Consider the following 19,873-nt stretch of genomic DNA (forward strand, 5'->3'; position numbering starts at 1 on the left):
ATCAAATGCAATTGTGTTTGTTGTCTGTAGCTTATGCCTGCACATACCATAACCCCACCACCAACATGGGGCTCTCTGTTCACAACTTTGACATCAGCAGACCGCTCGCCCACACGACGCCATGCACGCTGCTTGCCATCTGCCCGGTACAGTTGAAACCTGGATTCATCCGTTACGAGCACACTTCTCCAAAGTGCAAGTGCCCATCGACAGTGGGAATTTACCCATTGAAGTCGGTTACGACGCCCATCTGCAGTAAGGTCAAGACTCTGGTGAGGACGACGAGCACGCAGATGAGCTTCCCTGGGATGGTTTGTGCAGAAACTATTCGGTTGTGCAAACCCACAGTTTCATCAGCTATCCAGGTAAATAGTCTCAGACGATCACGCAGGTGAAAAATCTGTATGTGGAGGCCCTAGGCTGGCGTTGGTTACACGTGGTCTGCGATTGTGAGGCTGGTTGGATGTACTGCCAAAATCTCTAAAATGACGTTGGAGGCGGCTTATAGTAGAGAAATGAACATTCGATTCTCTTCCAACAGCTCTGGTGGACATTCCTGTAGTCAGAATGCCAATTGCACACTCCCTCAACTTGAGACATTGATCATGCTGTTTAATCAGGTTCTGTGCCACACCTGTAAGGTGGATGGATTATCTTGGAAATGCGCATTAACAGGGATGTAAAGAAATTTGTGCACACAATTTGAGAGAAATATATTTTTGTACATATGGAACATTTCTGGGACCTTTTATTTCAGCTAATGAAACATGGGACCAACACTGCGTTTTATATTTTTGTTCAGTATATAATTGACTAAAGTGAAAAAACAATACTTCTCTTCCCACACCAGATGCATAATCTTTATCAATAGTTCAGAACAGTAACTAATATACTATAACAGTGTTCTACAGCCCACATTGGTGCTATGATCTGCGGCTGTGACGGTAATGGAATTTTGGATGATGGGAATTGGCTAGCTAAATGACGCAGTCTCTTTAATAACCGTTCAAATAGCAATAGGCTTTTGGTAAAAAAGCAAAAAAAAATGTTTTAATTTAGGAAATCTGTTCCCAAGTATTCCCACAAATAAAAAAAGGCGTGATCGTGTCTCAATGTAATTATCAAGGTATGAAATTATTATTTTCAGATACAATCTCTTTTTGGGCTTAGTTGTGTTCAATTTGCAGAGTACAAATTATTATAATTATTTTGCGACCCCCAATTATTTTCCTGCCGCCCCGCGGCTGACTCATTGCCTACCGCTGAAGTTGTACCTTTTCGAGTTTAGAAGAAGTGACTGCTAAATGCTAACTCCCGATCTTATTAGCCATTCCTGTATGCATAGCTAGCACACAAAAATCGTTGCTTGTAGTCAGTCATTGTTAACTGTTGATTGGTGACTATGGCATGAACATATATTGGGGTTGACATCCATACAAGCATTTTCTACTCCGATTTTACCTCAACATAGTGTGAAATGCAAGTCGGAAGTTCACATACATTTAAACTCAGTTTTTCACAATTCCTGACATTTAATCCAAGTAAGATTCCTTGCCGTAGGTCAGTTAGGATCACCACTTTATTTTAAGAATGTGAAATGTCAGAATAATAGTAGAGTGATTTATTTCAGCTTTTATTTATTTCATCACATTCCCAGTGGATCAGAAGTTTACATACACTCAATTAGTATTTGAAGGCATTGCCTTCAAATTGTTTAACTTGGGTCAAACGTTTCAGGTAGCCTTCCACAAGCTTGCCACAATAAGTTGGGTGAATTTTCGCCCATTCCTCCTGACAGAGCTGGTGTAACTGAGTCAGGTTTGTAGGCCTACTTGCTAGCACACAATTTTTCAGTTCTTCCCACAAATCTTCTATAGGATTGAGGTCAGGGCTTTGTGATGGCCACTCCAATACCTTGACTTTGTTGCCCTTAAGCCATTTTGCCACAACTTTGGAAGTATGCTTGGGYTCATTGTCCATTTGGAAGACCCATTTGCGACCAAGCTTTAACTTCCTGACTGATGTCTTGAGATGTTGCTTCAATATATCCACATCATTTTCCTGCCTCATGATGCCATCTATTTTGTGAAGTGCACCAGCCCCTCCTGCAGCAAAGCATCCGCACAACATGATGCTGCCACCCCCGTGCTTCACGGTTGGGATGGTGTTCTTCGGCTTGCAAGCTTCCCCCTTTTTCCTCCAAACATAACGATGGTCATTATGGCCAAACAGTTATATTTTTGTTTCATCAGACCAGAGGACATTTCTCCAAAAAAGTATGATCTTTGTCCCCATGTGCAGTTGCAAACCGTAGTCTGGCTTTTTTATGGTGGTTTTGGAGCAGTGGCTTCTTCCTTGCTGAGCGGCCTTTCAGGTTTTGTCAATATAGGCCTTGTTTTACTGTGGATATAGATACTTTTGTATCTGTTTCCTCCAACATCTTCACAAGGTCTTTTGCTGTTCTGGGATTGATTTGCACTTTTCACACCAAAGTACGTTCATCTCTAGGAGAGAGAACACGTCTCCTTCCTGAGCGGTATGACGGCTGCATGGTCCCATGGCGTTTATACTTGCGTACTATTGTTTGTACAGATGAATGTGGTACCTTCAGGCGTTTGGAAATTGCTCCCAAGGATGATCCAGACTTGTGGAGGTCTACAATTTTTTTTCTGAAGTCTTGGCTGATTTCTTTTGATTTTCCCATGATGTCAAGCAAAGAGGCACTGAGTTTGAAGGTAGGCCTTGAAATACCTCCAATTGACTCAAATGATGTCAATTAGCCTATCAGAAGCTTCTAAATCCATGACATAATTTTCTGGAATTTTCCAAGCTGTTTAAAGGCATAGTCAACTTAGTGTATGTAAACTTTTGACCCACTGGAATTGTGATACAGTGAATTATAAGTGAAATAATCTGTCAACAATTGTTGGAAAATGACTTGTGTCATGCACAAAGTAGATGTCCTAACCGACTTGCCAAAACTATAGTTTGTTAACATAAATTTGTGGAGTGGTTGAAAAACGAGTTTTAATGACTCCAACCTAAGTGTATGTAAACTTCCGACTTCAACTGTATAAACAATAGCCTAAATGTAGGCTAATTTTGCTGGGGGGCAATGATATTCGTGATCTTTCCCCCACGCATTTCCATGTCATTTCCATTGTTTTGGTCGAGTTCGATTGACCTCTTTTCCGCATCTATTACGCGTGTACCCATGAGTTTACCAGTCCAATTGCCAGGGTTAGAGGTTCCAAGCCCTTTCTTTTTCTATGTGTGCTGCTTCTGCATTGTGGGAGTGTTGCCTAGGCCAGTGGTTCTCAAACCTCTCCTCGGGGACCCCCAGACGTTTCACAATTGTTTGTTGTTGCTCTGAACTAGCTCACCTGATTCAACTAGTCAAGGTGATTTAGTTGACAAGTTGAATCAGGTGTGCTAGCTCTGGAATAGATCAAATGCATGGAACGGCTGGGGGTCCCCGAGGAGAGGTTTGAGAACCACTGGCCTAGGCAACCGAAGACTCATTTGCTACAGCACCTTGCTTGTTTCAGCAAGGCGCAACAAAGTTTCTTTGCGTTGTTAAGAGTCCATGTTACCGCAGAAACGGACTCAACCGCAAATAATGCCTGTGGCCGTCCTGTCTTAAGTCAGCTGTTGGTTCCTAATGACAATATTTTATCTTCTTGTCGGTCTTCGTCCATAACCGTTGGTTACGCAGTTATTTAGTTGTTGGGCCAGCCCTACAAGCTAAAAAATAGATTCAAATCTAATCTTATTTGACACATTCGCCGAGTACAACAGGTGTAGACTTTACAGTGAAATGCTTGCTTACGAGCCCTTTCCCAACAACTGCAGGGGTAAAAAGTAAAACATTTTAAAAGTGAGAAATGTGCTAGATAAAAATAGTAACACAATATAGCAATAACCAAGCTATATACAAGGAGTACTGGTACCGAGTCAATGTGCAGGGGTACAAGGTAATTGAGAGATGTAGGTAGGGGTAAAAGTGACTCGGCAATCAGAATAGATAATATACAGAATAGCAGCACTCTGTGTTTGGCGTCAATATGCGTGTGTGTTGTAGTATGTGTGAGTGTGCATAGAGCCTGTGCAAGAGCCGGTGCAATTAAAAAAGGGGGGTCAATGCAAATAGTCAGAGTAGCAATTTGATTAACTCTTCAGCAGTCTTATGGCTTGGGGGTAGAAGCTGTTCAGTAGCCTTTTGGTCCCAGACTTGGCGCTCCGGTACCGCTTGCCGTGTGGTAGCAGAGAGAACAGTCTATGACTTGGGTGACTGGAGTCTTTGACAATTTTTTGTGCCTTCCTCTGACACAGCCTGGTATAGAGGTCCTGGATGTCAGGGAGCTCTGCCCCAGTGATGTACTGGCCGTACGTTTTTTCAGGGGGAAGAGGCGTTGTCGTGCCCTCTTCATAACTGTCTTTGGAGTATTTGGACCATTTATAGGTCCTTAGTAATGTGGACACCGAGGAACTTGAAGCTCTTCCTCTCATGACAAGGTATCCACCTCCCCTGTCTCTCTCTTTCCCTCTGTCTCTCCTTCTAACCCGTGTTTCTCTCAAATATAGAGTCGCGCCAGGCAGGAGGACCCGGAGCAAGCTCGGTTGAAGGCGAAAGCTAAAGAGGTAAGCGCTTCATTTAGTTTCCATCCACATACCAACACATCAAAGCAGTTGACACTCAGTATCATTATCGATGTACAATATCCCAAAATACGCAAATGGTATATATAGTCCATTGTCAGACGGCTACAGACTGGCATGCAAGAACTTTTCCACCAAAATTACTAAATTGGTCCATATAGACCGCCCCCCCCCCCCCCCCCACACCCAACCATGCCCATATTTGAGGCTAGCTCTACCCATATTATAGCTATGTCTTGGGGCACACTCTGTTTGGACAGTGTTTCACCACTTTGACCCAGAGGGGGCTCTGTGACCTCTGTGCATTATCCATAAAGATCAGGACAGGGGAGCCCAAGTCAGGACATGTTGCTGTAGTACCGTAGAAGTCACCTAATCAGTCTTTTGTTTAGCTTTATCATTTTTGTTAGTGATGGGCTAGACCAAAGGCATGTAAGCCAAGTTGCTCCCCGGGAGGAGGGTTGGCCCACACCTGGTTTGGTGTTTGGTATTTTATTAGGATCCCCGTTAGCTGTTGCAAAAGCAGCAGCTACTCTTCCTGGGGTCCACACAAAACATGAAGCATAATACAGAACATCAATAGACAAGAACAGCTCAAAGACAGAACTACCTAAAAATAAAATGTAAAGGCACACACAGCCTACATATCAATGCATACACACAAACTATCTAGGTCAAATAGGGGAGAGGCGTTGTGTTGCTTTATCTGTTTATTTGAGCAATATTAGATGGAAGGAAGTTCCATGCAGTTAGGGCTCTATATAATATACACTTTCTTGAATTTGGGGACTGTGAAAAGACTACTGGTGGCATGTGTGGTGGGATAAGTGTGTGTGTCAGAGCTGTGTAAGTAGACTATGCAAACAATTTGGGATTTTCAACACATTAGTGTTTCTTATAAAAAGAAGTGACGCCGTTAGTCTCTCCTCAACTCTTTGCCAAAAGAGACTGGCATGCATAGTATTTATATCATACGCCTTCCGGCGCCGACCGAGATGGCCGCCTCGCTTCGCGTTCCTAGGAAACTATGCAGTATTTTGTTTTTTTATGTGTTATTCCTTACAGTGGTACCCCAGGTAATCTTAGGTTTCATTACATACAGTCGGGAGGAACTACTGAATATAAGAGCAACGTCAACTCACCATCGTTACAACCAGGAATATGACTCTCCCGAAGCGGTTCCTGTGTTTTGCCTTCCACCCAATACAATGGATCTGATCCCAGCCGGTGACCCTAAACAACGACGCCGTAAAAGGGGCAAACGAAGCGGTCTCCTGGTCAGGCTTCGGAGACGGGCACATCGCGCTCCACTCCCTAGCATACTACTCGCCAATGTCCAGTCTCTTGACAATAAGGTTGATGAAATCCGAGCAAGGGTAACATTCCAGAGAGACATTAGGGATTGTAACGTTCTTTGCTTCACGGAAACATGGCTCACTCGAGAGACGCTAACGGAGTCGGTGCAGCCAGCTGGTTTCTTCACGCATCGCGCCGACAGAAACAAACATCTTTCTGGTAAGAAGAGGGGCGGAGGTGTATGCCTTATGATCAACGAGACGTGGTGTGATCATAACAACATACAGGAACTCAAGTCATTCTGTTCACCAGATTTAGAATTCCTCACAATCAAATGTCGACCGCATTATCTACCAAGGGAATTCTCTTCGATTATAATCACAGCCGTATATATTCCCCCCCAAGCAGACACATCGATGGCCCTGAACGAACTTTATCTGACTCTTTGTAAACTGGAAACCACACACCCTGAGGCTGCATTCATCGTAGCTGGGGATTTTAACAAGGCTAATCTGAAAACAAAACTCCCTAAATTCTATCAGCATATCGAGTGCTGTTAAACTAAGTGTTGTGTTCCAGAAGGGTGCTTGGTACAAGCTTGAATTCAGTGAACAGACTTCAGCGACGCATATAAGGCCTCCCCCGCCCTCCTTTCGGAAAAAGCTAACCACGACTCCATTTTGTTGCTTCCAGCCTACAAACAGAAACTAAAACAGCAAGCTCCCGCGCTCGGTCGTTTCAAAGGCTAGTCCGACCAATCGATTCCACGCTTCAAGACTGCTTCGATCACGTGGATTGGGATGTGTCCGCATGCGGTCCAACAACACCATTGACGAATACGCTGATTCGGTGAGCGAGTTTATTAGAAAGGTGCATTGACGTGTCGTACCCACAGCAACGATTAAAACATTCCAAACCAGAAACCGTGGATTGATGGCAGCATTCGCGGTGAAACTGAAAGCGCGCAACCATCGCTTTTAACCAGGGCAAGGTGACCGGAAACATGACCGAATACAAACAGTGTAGCTATTCCCTCCGCAAGGCAATCAAACAAGCTAAGTCCCAGTATAGAGACAAAGTAGAGTCGCAATTCAACAGCTCAGACACAAGAGGTATGTGGCAGGGTCTACAGTCAATCACGGATTACAAAAAGAAAACCAGCCCCGTCGCGGACCAGGAGTCGTTTGCTCCCAGACAGACTAAATAACTTTTTGCTCGCTTTGAGGACAATACAGTGCCACTGACACGGCCGCTACAAAACCTGCGGGCTCTCCTTCACTGCAGCCGAGGTGAGTAAAACATTTAAACGTGTTAACCCTCGCAAGGCTGCAGGCCCAGACGGCATTCCCAGCCGCGTCCTCAGAGCATGCGCAGACCAGCTGGCTGGTGTGTTTAAGGACATATTCAATCAATCCTTATCCCAGTCTGCGCTGTTCCCACATGCTTCAAGGGGCCACCATTGTTCCTGTTCCCGAAAAGCTAAGGTAACTGAGCTAACGACTACCGCCCCGATGCACTCACTTCCGTCATCATGAAGTGCTTTGAGAGACTAGTGTCAAGGACCTATACACCTCCACCCTACCTGACGACCCTAGACCCTCCAATTTGCTTACCGACCCAATAGGTCCACAGACGACGCAATCGCAACCACACTGGCACACTGCCCTAACCCATCTGGACAAGAGGAATACCTATGTGAGAATGCTGTTCATGCGACTACAGCTCAGCATTAACACCATCAGTACCCTCCAAACTCTGTCATCAGCTCGAGCACCCTGGGTCTCGACCCCGCCCTGTGCAACTGGGTCCTGGACTTCCTGACGGCCGCCCCCCAGGTGGTGAGGGTAAAGGTAACAACATCTCCACCCCGCTGATCCTCAAACACTGGGGCCCCACAAGGGTGCGTTCTGAGCCCTCTCCTGTACTCCCTGTTCACCCACGACTGCGTGGCCATGCACGCCTCCAACTCAATCAAATCAAATCAAGTTTATTTTATATAGCCCTTCGTACATTCAGCTAATATCTCGAAGTGCTGTACAGAAACCCGCCTAAAACCCCAAACAGCAAGACAATGCAGGTGTAGAAGCACGGTGGCTGAAGGAAAAACTCCCTAGAAAGGCAAAAACCTAGGAAGAAACCTAGAGAGGAACCAGGCTAATGAGGGTGGCCATTCCTTTTCTGGCTGTGCCGGGTGAAGATTATAACAGAACATGGCCAAAGTGTCAAAATGTTCATAAATGACAAGCCATGGTCAAATAATAACAGGATAAATGTCAGTGTTGCTTTTCATAGCCGATCATTAAGAGTTGAAAGCAGCAGGTCCTGGGACAGGTAGGGGTTCCATAACCGCAGGCAGAACAGTTGAAACTGGAACAGCAGCAAGGCCAGGTGGACTGGGGACAGCAAGGCAGTCTCATGCCGGTAGTCCTGACGTATGGTCCTAGCGGCTCAGGTTCTCCGAGAGAGAGAAAAAAGAAGAAAAGAGAGAAAGAAAGAATAAGAGAGAGCATACTTAAATTCACACAGGACAGGAGAAGACAGGAGAAGTACTCCAGATATAACCAACTGGACCCTAGCCCCCTGACACAAATATGCAGGCATAAATACTGGAGGCTGAGACAGGAGGGGTCAGGAAACACTGTGGCCCCATCCGATGATACCCCCGACAGGGCCAAATAGGAAGGATATAACCCCACCCACTTTGCCAAAGCACAGCCCCCGCACCACTAAGGGGATATCTTCAACCACCAACTTACAATCCTGAGAACAAGGCCGAGTATAGCCCACAAAAGATCTCCACACACAGCACAAACCAAGGGGGGGCGCCACCGCAGAACATAGAAGATCACGTCAGTAACTCAACCCACTCAAGTGAACGCACCCCTCCTAGGGACGGCATGAAAGAGCACCAGTAAGCCAGTGACTCAGCCCCTGTAATAAGGTTTAGAGGCAGAGAACCAGTGGAGAGAGGGGAACCGGCCAGGCAGAGACAGCAAGGGCGGTTCGTTGTTCCAGAGCCTTTCCGTTCACCTTCACACTCCTGGGCCAGACTACACTCAATCATATGACCTACTGAAGAGATAAGTCTTCAGTAAAGACTTAAAGGTTGAGACGAGTCTGCGTCTCTCACATGGGTAGGCAGACCGTTCCATAAAAATTGAGATCTTATAGGAGAAAGCCCTGCCTCCAGCTGTTTGCTTAGAAATTCTAGGGACAATTAGGAGGCCTGCGTCTTGTGACCGTAGCTGACGTGTAGGTGTACGGCAGAACCAAATCGGAAAGATGGGTAGGAGCACAGCCCATGTAATGCTTGTAGGTTAGCAGTAAAACCTTGAAAATCAGCCCTTGCCTTAACAGGAAGCCAGTGTAGGGAAGCTAGCACTGGAGTAATATGATCAAATTTCTTGGTCTAGGTCAGGATTCTAGCAGCCGTATTTAGCACTAACTGAAGTTTATTTAGTGCTTTATCCGGGTAGCCGGAAAGTAGAGCATTGCAGTAGTCTAACCTAGTAACAAATGCATGGATAATTTTTCTGCATCATTTCTGGACTGAAAATTTCAGATTTTTGCAATTTTACGTAGATGGAAAAAGCTGTCCTTGAAACAGTCTTGATATGTTCGTCAAAAGAGAGATCAGGGTCAAGAGTAACGCCGAGGTCCTTCACAGTTTTATTTGAGATGACTTCAACCATCAAGATTAATTGTCAGATTAATCATCAAGTTTGCGGACGACACTACAGTGGTAGGCTTGATTACCAACAACGACGAGATGGCTACAGGGAGGAGGTGAGGGCCCCTCGGAGTGTGGTGTCAGGAAAATACCCACTCACAACTCGAACGCTCAACAAAACAAAGGAGATGATTGTGGACTTCAGGAAACAGCAGAGGGAGCACCCCCCTATCCACATCGACGGGACAGTAGTGGAGAAGGTGGAAAGTTTTAAGTTCCTCGGTGTACCACATCACGGACAAACTGAATTGGTCCACCCACACAGACAGCGTTCAACCTCAGGAGGCTGAAGTAATTCGGCTTGTCACCAAAAAGCACTCACAAACTTCTACAGATGCACAATCGAGAGCATCCTGTCGGGCTGTATCACCGCCTGGTACGGCAACTGCTCCGGCCCACAACCGTAAGCTCTCCAGAGGGTAGTGAGGTCTGCACAACGCATCACTGGGGGCAAACTACCTGCCCTCCAGGACACCTACACCACCCGATGTCACAGGAAGGCCATAAAGATCATCAAGGACAACAACCACTGAGCCACTGCCTGTTCACCCCGCTATCATCCAGAAGCGAGGTCAGTACAGGTGCATCAAAGCAGGGACCGAGAGACTGAAAAACAGCTTCTATCTCAAGGCCATCAGACGTTAAACAGCCACCACTACATTTAGTGGCCGCTGCCAACATACTGACTCAACTCCAGCCACTTTAATAATGGGAATTGATGAAATTATGTAAAAATGTATCACAGCCACTTTAAACAATGCCACTTAATATAATGTTACATACCCTACATTACTCATCTCATATGTATATAGACTGTACACTATACCATCTACTGCATCTTGCCTATGCCGTTCTGTACCATCACTCATTCATATATCTTTATGTACATATTTTTATCCCTTTACACTTGTGTGTATAAGGTAGTAGTTGTGGAATTGTTAGGTTAGATTACTTGTTGGTTATTACTGCATGTCGGAACTAGAAACACAAGCATTTCGCTACACTCGCATAAACATCTGCTAACCATGTGTATGTGACAAATAAAATTGATTTGATTTGATTTATCAGCCCTCTTACAATTAAGAGCAAAACTGTGCCGCTCTGTTCTGGGCCAGCTGCAACTTAACTAGGTCTTTCCTTGCAGCACTGGACCACAACGACTGGACAATAATCAAGATTAGACAAAACTAGAGCCTGCAGAACTTACTTTTTGGAGTGGTGTCAAAAAAGCAGAGCATCTCTTTATTACGCCAGACCCTTCCCCATCTTACAACCATTGAATCTATATGTTTGACCATGACAGTTTACAATTCTAAAGTAACAGAAAGTAATTTAGTCTCCTCAACTTGTTCAACAGCCACACCATTCATTACCAGATTCAGCTGAGGGCTAGAGCTTAGGGAATAATTTGTACCAAATACTATGTTCTTAGTTTTAGAGATGTTCAGGACCAGTTTATTACTGGCCACCCACTCCAAACGGACTGCAACTCTTTGTTAAGGGTTTCAGTGACTTCATTAGCTGTGGTTGCTGATGCGTATATGGTTGAATCATCAGCATACATGGACACACATGCTTTGTTTATGCCAGTGGCAGGTTATTGGTAAAAATAGAAAAGAGGGCCTAGAGAGCTGCCCTGCGGTACACAAACACTTAACATGTTTGACATTTGAGAAGCTTCCATTAAGGAAAACCCTTTGAGTTCTATTAGATAGATACAGTGGGGCAAAAACGTATTTAGTAGCCACCAATTGTGCAAGTTCTCCCACTTAAAAAGATGAGAGAGCCTGTAATTTTCATCATAGGTACACCTTCAACTATGACAGACAAAATGAGAAGAGAAAAAATCAGAAATCAATGTAGGGATTTTTATGAATTTATGGTGGAAAATAAGTATTTGGTCAATAACAAAAGTTTATCTCAATACTTTGTATATACCCTTTGTTGGCAATGACAGAGGTCAAACGTTTTCTGTAAGTCTTCACAAGGTTTTCACACACTGTTGCTGGTATTTGGCCCATTCCTTCATGCAGATCTCGGACTTTCAACTCCCTCCAAAGATTTTCTATGGGTTGAGATCTGGCTAGGCCACTCCAGGACCTTGAAATGCTTCTTACGAAGCCACTCCGTCGTTGCCCGGGCGGTGTGTTTGGGATCATTGTCATGCTGAAAGACCCAGCCACGTTTCATCTTCAATGCCCTTGCTGATGGAAGGAGGTTTTCACTCAAAATCTCACGATACATGGCCCCATCATTTCGTCTTTACACGGTCATGCGTCCTGGTCCCTTTGCAGAAAACAAGCCCCAAGCATGATGTTCCACCCCCATGTTTCACAGTGGGTATGGTGTTCTTTGGATGCAACTCAGCATTCTTTGTCCTCCAACACGACGAGTTGATTTTTTACCAAAAAGTTATATTTTGGTTCATCTGACCATATGACATTCTCCCATCTTCTTCTGGATCATCCAAATGCTCTCTAGCAAACTTCAGACGGGCCTGGACATGTACTGGCTTAAGCAGGGGACACGTCTGGCACTGCAGGATTTGAGTCCCTGGCGGCGTAGTGTGTACTGATGGTAGGCTTTGTTACTTTGGTCCCAGCTCTCTGCAGGTCATGCACTAGGTCCCCCGTGTGGTTCTGGATTTTGCTCACCGTTCTTGTGTATCATTTTGACCCCACGGGTGAGATCTTGCGTGGAGCCCCAGATCGAGGGAGATTATCAGTGGTCTTGTATGTCTTCCATTTCCTAATAATTGCTCCACAGTTGATTTCTTCAACCAAGCTGCTTACCTATTGCAGATTCAGTCTTCCCAGCCTGGTGCAGGTCTACAATTGTTTCTGGTGTCCTTTGACAGCTCTTTGGTCTGGCCATAGTGGAGTTTGAAGTGTGACTGTTTGAGGTTGTGGACATGTGTCTTTATACTGATAACAAGTTCAAACAGGTGCCATTAATCAGGTAACGAGTGGAGGACAGAGGAGCCTCTTTAAAGAAGAAGTTACAGGTCTGTGAGAGCCAGAAATCTTGCTAGTTTGTAGGTGACCAAATACTTATTTTCCACCATAATTTGCTAATAAATTCATTAAAAATCCTACAATGTGATTTTCTTTCTCATTTTGTCTGTCATAATTGAAGTGTTCTGTGATGAAAATTACAGGCCCTCTCATCTTTTAAGTGGGAGAACTTGCACAATTGGTGGCTGCCTAAATAGTTTTTTGCCCACTGTAGCTCTGAAACCACAATATGGCAGAGGTGAAAGGCCATACACACGTTTTTGTTATGGTCAATAATATCAAAGGCTGCACTGAAATCTAACAGTACAGCTCTCACAATCTTCTTATTATCAATTTCTTTCAACCAATCATCAGTCATTTGTGTCAGTGCAGTACATGTTGAGTGCCCTTCTCTATAAGCATGCTGAAAGTTTGTTAATTTATTTACAGAGAAATAGCATTGTATTTGGTCAAACACCATTTTTTCCAACAGTTTGCAAAGAGCTGGCAGCACGCTTATAGGTCTGCTGTTAGAACCAGTAAAGGCCGCATTACCTCTTGGATAGCGGAATTACTTTGGCTTCCCTCCAGGCCTGAGGACAAAGACTTTCCTCTAGGCTCAGATTATGGCCACTCCTATCTGTCATATCTTTAGAGTCAGCTACCATCCTCAGTAGCTTTCCATCGAAGTTGTCAATAACAGGTTTGTCATTATTGATCGATAACAATAATTTACCCACCTCTCCCACACTAACTTTAGAACATTCAAACTTGCAATGCTTTTCTTTCATTATAATTTTTTTTCATGCATGAATACAATTGCTCACTGTTTGTTGTTGGCATTTCCTGCCTAAGTTTGTCCACTTTGCCAATAAAATAATTGGCAACATCAAATGGTTTCGTGATGAATAAGCCATCTGATTCGATGACAGATGGAGTTGAATTTGTCTTTATGCCCATAATTTACTAGTACTGAAGTTTTTTTTCCATAATTCTTAATTTAATTGATCTTGGCTTCATAATACAGTTTCTTCTTTTTGTTGAGTTTAGTCACATAATTTCTCAATTTGCAGTAAGTCAGCCAGTCAGATGTGCAGCCAGACTTATTCGCCACTCCTTTTGCCCCATCTCTTTCAACCATACAGTTTTTCAATTCCTCATCAATCCATGGAGCCTTAACAGTTCTAACAGTCCGTTTCTTAACAGGTGCTTGTTTATTAAGAACTGGAAGAAGCAATTTCATAAATTCATCAAGTGCAGCGTCTGGATGCTCCTCATTAATCACATCAGACCAACACATATTTTTAACATCATCCACATAGGAGTCACAGCAAAATCTTTTGTATGATCTCTTATATACCTTTTTAGGCCCAGCTGTTGGAACTTTGGCTTTCCTGGATATAGCCACTAGTGTATATTGTGATCACTGCATCCAATGGGGACGGATACAGCTTTAGAACAAAGTTCTACAGTATTAGTAAAAATGTGATCAATACATGTGGATGATCTTGTTCCTGTAGTGTTTGTAAACACTGGTAGGTTGATTAATAACCTGAACCAGGTTACAGGCACTGGTTAGAGTGAGAAGCTTCCTCTTGAGCGGACAGCTTGATGAAAACCAGTTTAGGTCCCCAAGAAAGTAGACCTCTCTGTTTACATCACATACACTATCAAGCATTTCACACACATTATTATTTAGATTCTGACTGTTAGCAGTTGGTGGCCTATAGCAACACCCCAAAAGAAAAGGCTTTAGATGTGCCAAGTGAACCTGCAACCACAACACTTCAATAACACTTGACATATCTTCTCTGAATATATACAGCAACACCTCCCCATAAGCATTCCTGTCTCTTCTATAGATGTTATATCCTTGTATTGTTACTACTGAATCATCAAATTAATTATCTAAGTGATGCCTAGTTTAACATCTATGTCAAGAATAGGCAACTGGTTTTCATTCTCTCCTAATCAGGGACCGACTCAGACCTGAGACACCAGGTGGCCTCTGTCCAATCAATCTGTGACATACAGTTGAAGTCGGAAGTTTTCATACACTTAGGTTGGAGTCATTAAAACTCGTTTTTCAACCACTCCACACATTTCTTGTTAACAAACTATAGTTTTGGCAAGTCGGTTAGGACATCTACTTTGTGCATGACACAAGTCATTTTTCCAACAATTGTTTACAGACAGATTATTTTACTTATAATTCACTATCACAATTCCAGTGGGTCAAAAGTTTACATACACTAAGTTGACTGCCTTTAAACAGCTTGACTGCCTAAGTTGACTGCCTTTAAACAGAAAATGTCATCATGGCTTTAGAAGCTTCTGATAGGCTAATTGACATTTGAGTCAATTGGAGGTGTACCTGTGGATGTATTTCAAGGCCTACCTTCAAACTTAGTGAGTCTTTGCTTGACATAATGGGAAAATCAAAAGAAATCAGCCAAGACATCAGAAAAAAAATTGTAGACGTCCACAAGTCTGGTTCATCCTTGGGAGCAATTTCCAAATGCCTGAAGGTACCACGTTCATCTGTACAAACAATAGTACGCAAGTATAAACACCATGGGACCACGTAGCCGTCATACCGCTCAGGAAGGATACGCGTTCTGTCTCCTAGAGATGAACGTACTTTGGTGCGAAAAGTGCAAATCAATCCCAGAACATCAGAAAAAGACCTTGACCTTGTGAAGATACTGGAGGAAACAGGTACAAAAGTATCTATATCCACAGTTAAACAGCCCTATATCGACATGACCTGAAAGGCCGCTCAGGAAGGAAGAAGCCACTGCTCCAAAACCGCCATAAAAAAACCAGACTACGGTTTGCAACTGCACATGGGGACAAAGATTGTACTTTTTGGAGAAATGTCCTCTGGTCTGATGAAACAAAAATAGAAGTGTTTGGCCATAATGACCTTGTTATGTTTGGAGGAAAAAGGGGGAGGCTTGCAAGCCGAAGAACACCATCCCAACCGTGAAGCACGGGGGTGGCAGCATCATGTTGTGGGGGTGCTTTGCTGCAGGTAGGGACTGGTGCACTTCACAAAATAGATGGCATCATGCGGCAGGAAAATTATGTGGATATATTGAAGCAACATCTCAAGACATTAATCAGGAAGTTAAAGCTTGGTCGCAAATGGGTCTTCAAATGGACAATGACCCCAAGCATACTTCCAAAGTTGTGGCAAAATGGCTTAAGGGCAACAAAGTCGAGGTATTTGAGTGGCCATCACAAAGCCCTGACCTCAATCCTATAGAAGATTTGTGGGCAGAACTGAAAAAGCATGTGCGAGCAAGGAGGCCTACAAACCTGACTTAGTTACACCAGCTCTGTCAGGAGGAAGGGGCCAAAATTCACCCAACTTATTGTGGGAAGCTTGTGGAAGGCTACCCAAAATTTTAACCCAAGTTAAACAATTTAAAGGCAATGCTACCAAATACTAATTGAGTGGATGTAAACTTCTGACACACTGGGAATGTGATGAAAGAAATACAAATAAATCAGAAATAAATCATTCTCTCTACTATTATTCTGACATTTCACATTCTTAAAATAAAGTGGTGATCCTAACTGACCTAAGACAGGGGATTTTTTACTAGGATTAATGTCAGGAATGTGAATGTATTTGGCTAAGGTGTATGTAAACTTCTGACTTCAACTGTAAATAAATCATTGCTACTACAAAGTAGAAAATAAAACCAGCAATACTTGGGCCCTCCAGGCCTCTGGCCTATGTGATCAAGACTAGTTTCTAGGATGTGCAGAGAGGCGTAACCTGGTTCTGCCTCTACCAATTTAATTTCTCAGACAGACAGAGACCTGACCAGAGGCAATGTTGGCTAGGCCTACAGAGCCCCACTCTCTACCTTGTGCCCTCATATCTAAAGATACAATGCCCCCGACACACACACGCGCTCGCCTGCTTCTGGCCGCTGTTCCATCTTAACCTCCAGGGTCAGGTCTCAGCTCACTGTACCACATCACCAGTGTGTGTGTGCACCATGTGCAGCACTTCCCTTTCAATTAGCATTACTAACGTTGACATTAATGAGGACGACAACGTTGCCTTGAATTATATCTTCTGTCGATTCCAGGCTCCTCCTTTGGAGAAGGCGGCTGTTTTAGTTTGCAGCACTAGCCTGCTGCAGAAGGATTTGTTTTCATGGCAGATGATAATAGCTCAATAATATGAAATGGTTGTGGTCAATGAATAGGCCTATTAGAGGGGTTTGTCCTGTATGATTTCTCTGTGCCGTTTTATAAGGCTACTGTACTTCTTCGCTCTGTATCACATCTCTCTTTTTGTAGATGACAACTGTCTCCATTCCAGCTGTTATGCCACCACTGATTGATCCTTTTCGGGATGTAAATCAGACAGGAGAAGTATAAATGCGTGTGGCTCTCTCTTTCCCCTCTTAGATGCAGCAGGCGGAGCAGGCCCAGATCCGGCAGCGTGAAGCCAACCTCACTGCCCTAGCGGCCATCGGTCCCCGCAAGAAACGCAAGATGGACTCGCCAGGGGGCTCCACATCGGGCACAGAGGTAAGGGGCCCTAAAATGTGGCAGTATGACGGTGCTGATATCCTCATTTTCCAATGACTTTCACCCTCTGACTCTTCATCACATTACGGGCGGGAAAAAAATATATAATATATATATATAAAAAAAAGAAAGTGTGGATTTCTTTGCTCACAGTCGTACATCTGTCATCAATGCACATCCCCCAGCACTCTCCCAATCCAGCAGAGAGCAGAGTGAATGTGACCAGAGTTGAGTGAAGGGGGTCAGCGTGGGCCTCTAGGCTTGTTGTGGGTGTCGGCACTGCTCTACCCCCTCTCCTCTCACCCCCTGAGAGGAGCCATAGATTTCAGCTCTGCAGAAATGAGCCTGAGGGGGGGGGACACAGCCTAGGGCGGCTGCAGTATGGGTGCCTCGGTCACACCCATCACCCCCTCCCACATCCAGCCCTGAGTTCTCCCCAAAGCGATCCCAGACAAAGGGCTCTGTGCGGGGAGAGAGCCCGGGATTAGGAGAGGGAGGGAATGCAAGCTTTAGAGGGAACATTTTAGGGAGGGGAAGGTGTAATAAAACTTTGCCATGGTGAAGTCATCTGAACGGCTAGCAAGCTTGTTGGTCAGTTGTGTAGTTAGCTAGCCAGGTAGTTAGCTGGGTCGTTCCAACAATTCTGGGTGCCTTTTGAGAAGTCGGTAAATCATTTTTCTTAACACTGTGTCAAAGAGCACATTTTCAAATTCATTATAAACATGTTTTCCCATCAAGAGATTAAAAAATAAATAATACTATAGTAAGTGCCTATTAAGTGCCAAATAAAGTAACAGGGTCGACTGTCATCTTAATCAGACATAAATCCCCTTGTGACAGGGTGAATGGAAGCTTGTTGTGTGCAACAGGGAGTGGCAATTGAATGCAAGCTTCCCAAAAAATGAAATTGTTCAAGTGTCTAGCCTGTCTATCTATGGGTAACAAGGTTGACTTGTTATGCAGATCCGCTCAGTTTTCCACCACTAAACACTAATGGCCAAAAAGAGTAGAACCAGCTCACCTGCTGTTACACTATGATTTGACAATTACATGTCCAATGTTTCTTTTGAGAAAAATATTTGAAAAGGAAGTTTCACCATATTAAAATGAAAGTTCAGTTCACATAACAGGGTTGACCTTAAAATGAGGGACAGCTGTAAATAAATCATCATCTTCAGAAATGACTGTCAAAGCAACAAAGTAACTAGGGCTTTACAATGATGGCGAAAACACAGAGGGACATATCAAAATGGCACTTTAGCAGTTATTTATTCATGTTACACTTCTCTTACTATAACATGTTTTTAAAATTCAATATCGGTGCACAATTTCTACTTAAAATATCAAAGGGACGCATAAGGCACTCATTTTGGGGAACTACCCAGCTAGTCCCTCATCAGCTACTTTGCATGCTAGTTTGTAAAATGGATATAAAGATGCTAGTGGAAATCTACACACTCATTGCACAGTATTCATATACAGATTAGTTACAAAGCAGGCAGCTTGGAGACAAGATTTCACGCCGGGATTCAATCCGATCGCCCCTTTTCGACTATGCACCTTGAAGGCAATCCTTGTGTTCACAAAGATTGCATTTGTCAGCTCAGTCAGATTTTTTTAAATGGAGATTTTCAGGAGCTCAATCAGTAGTGTTTAATGTCATCCCGCTATAAGGCGGATCTGATCGGAATGAATTTGGCCTTTTTAAGAACTAAATAACATTTGTAATACGTTCTTCTCAATAGAGAAAGGTTATTTATCCACGGCCAACTTCCATGCCTAATGTGAACGGGTGTCCTGAATGATCAGACCGGTCAGAGTTATATCACACGGGGATCTTTGACTGATTTGAGTCGGAACGGTGATCTCGTGCTTCCCATCACGCTTGATTGGAGTGTCTCCACTGAGTGTGTAATGTTGGGCATTCATTGTGCCAGTATGGAGTACACACCCGTGTGTGTGGCGCGTGTGTGCAGGAGGTTACCACACCTGCAGGCTGTTAAGCTGTATAATGCTCTGATTGTGTTCCTGTATGGACCTGGAGCCTCATTCCTATCCTCCAGTGTCAGCTCCCCCCTCAGGCTCTCGGCACATAGAAGTAGAATATGGTACTAAACTCATTTTACATAATAAGAACCACCATTGGTTCACAAAATGGCCATTTCATAAAACAGACATTTTCTAGTTCCCAAATGTTTTTCCTTGAGCACCGATAATGAAATGTACCCATTGTCACCACCAGGCCCCAGTTAAGGAACCCCTGACTGGCTTGTAGCCTATCAGTTCCAGGATACACTACAGGGCTATTCAGTTAGGCCCAATGTCACGGAGTTCACTAAGACATGTACAATTTTGTCACCCCATCAAACAAGCCTCAGGATACTTCAGTAGTGTGCACCACACAGCATCAACTCAACCCACACTGTATGATATCAGGTTGGTAATTGCTGCTCTTTGAGTTTGTTGGAGCTGTCCCGAAATGGAGCGAACATGGCATTTAGTGTGCACGGTGAGGGTGTGACCGTTTCCCTCAAGCTGTACATACACCTTGTATGAAACTGTGGTGACGTGCACACAAGCCTGGGCTATCAAAGGTTAATAGTGAGTGGGACAGGACAGGTGACAGTGAATTGACATTTCT

General features: G+C 44.0%; 1 protein-coding gene across 2 annotated transcripts in view; it reads left to right on the forward strand.

Annotated features, from left to right (window-relative positions):
• LOC111952692 (transcription initiation factor TFIID subunit 4-like) overlaps positions 1–19,873 on the forward strand; it is a 34,457-nt gene that overhangs the window by 12,998 nt on the left and 1,586 nt on the right. For both annotated transcript variants that reach the window (XM_023971589.2, XM_023971590.2), the window contains exons 13-14: positions 4,585–4,641; positions 17,110–17,232. In XM_023971589.2, the coding sequence (XP_023827357.1) occupies positions 4,585–4,641; positions 17,110–17,232 (180 nt within the window). The remainder of the gene's footprint in view (positions 1–4,584; positions 4,642–17,109; positions 17,233–19,873) is intronic.

The sequence above is a fragment of the Salvelinus sp. IW2-2015 genome, linkage group LG26 (assembly GCF_002910315.2).
Source record: "Salvelinus sp. IW2-2015 linkage group LG26, ASM291031v2, whole genome shotgun sequence".
Lineage (NCBI taxonomy): Eukaryota > Metazoa > Chordata > Actinopteri > Salmoniformes > Salmonidae > Salvelinus > Salvelinus sp. IW2-2015.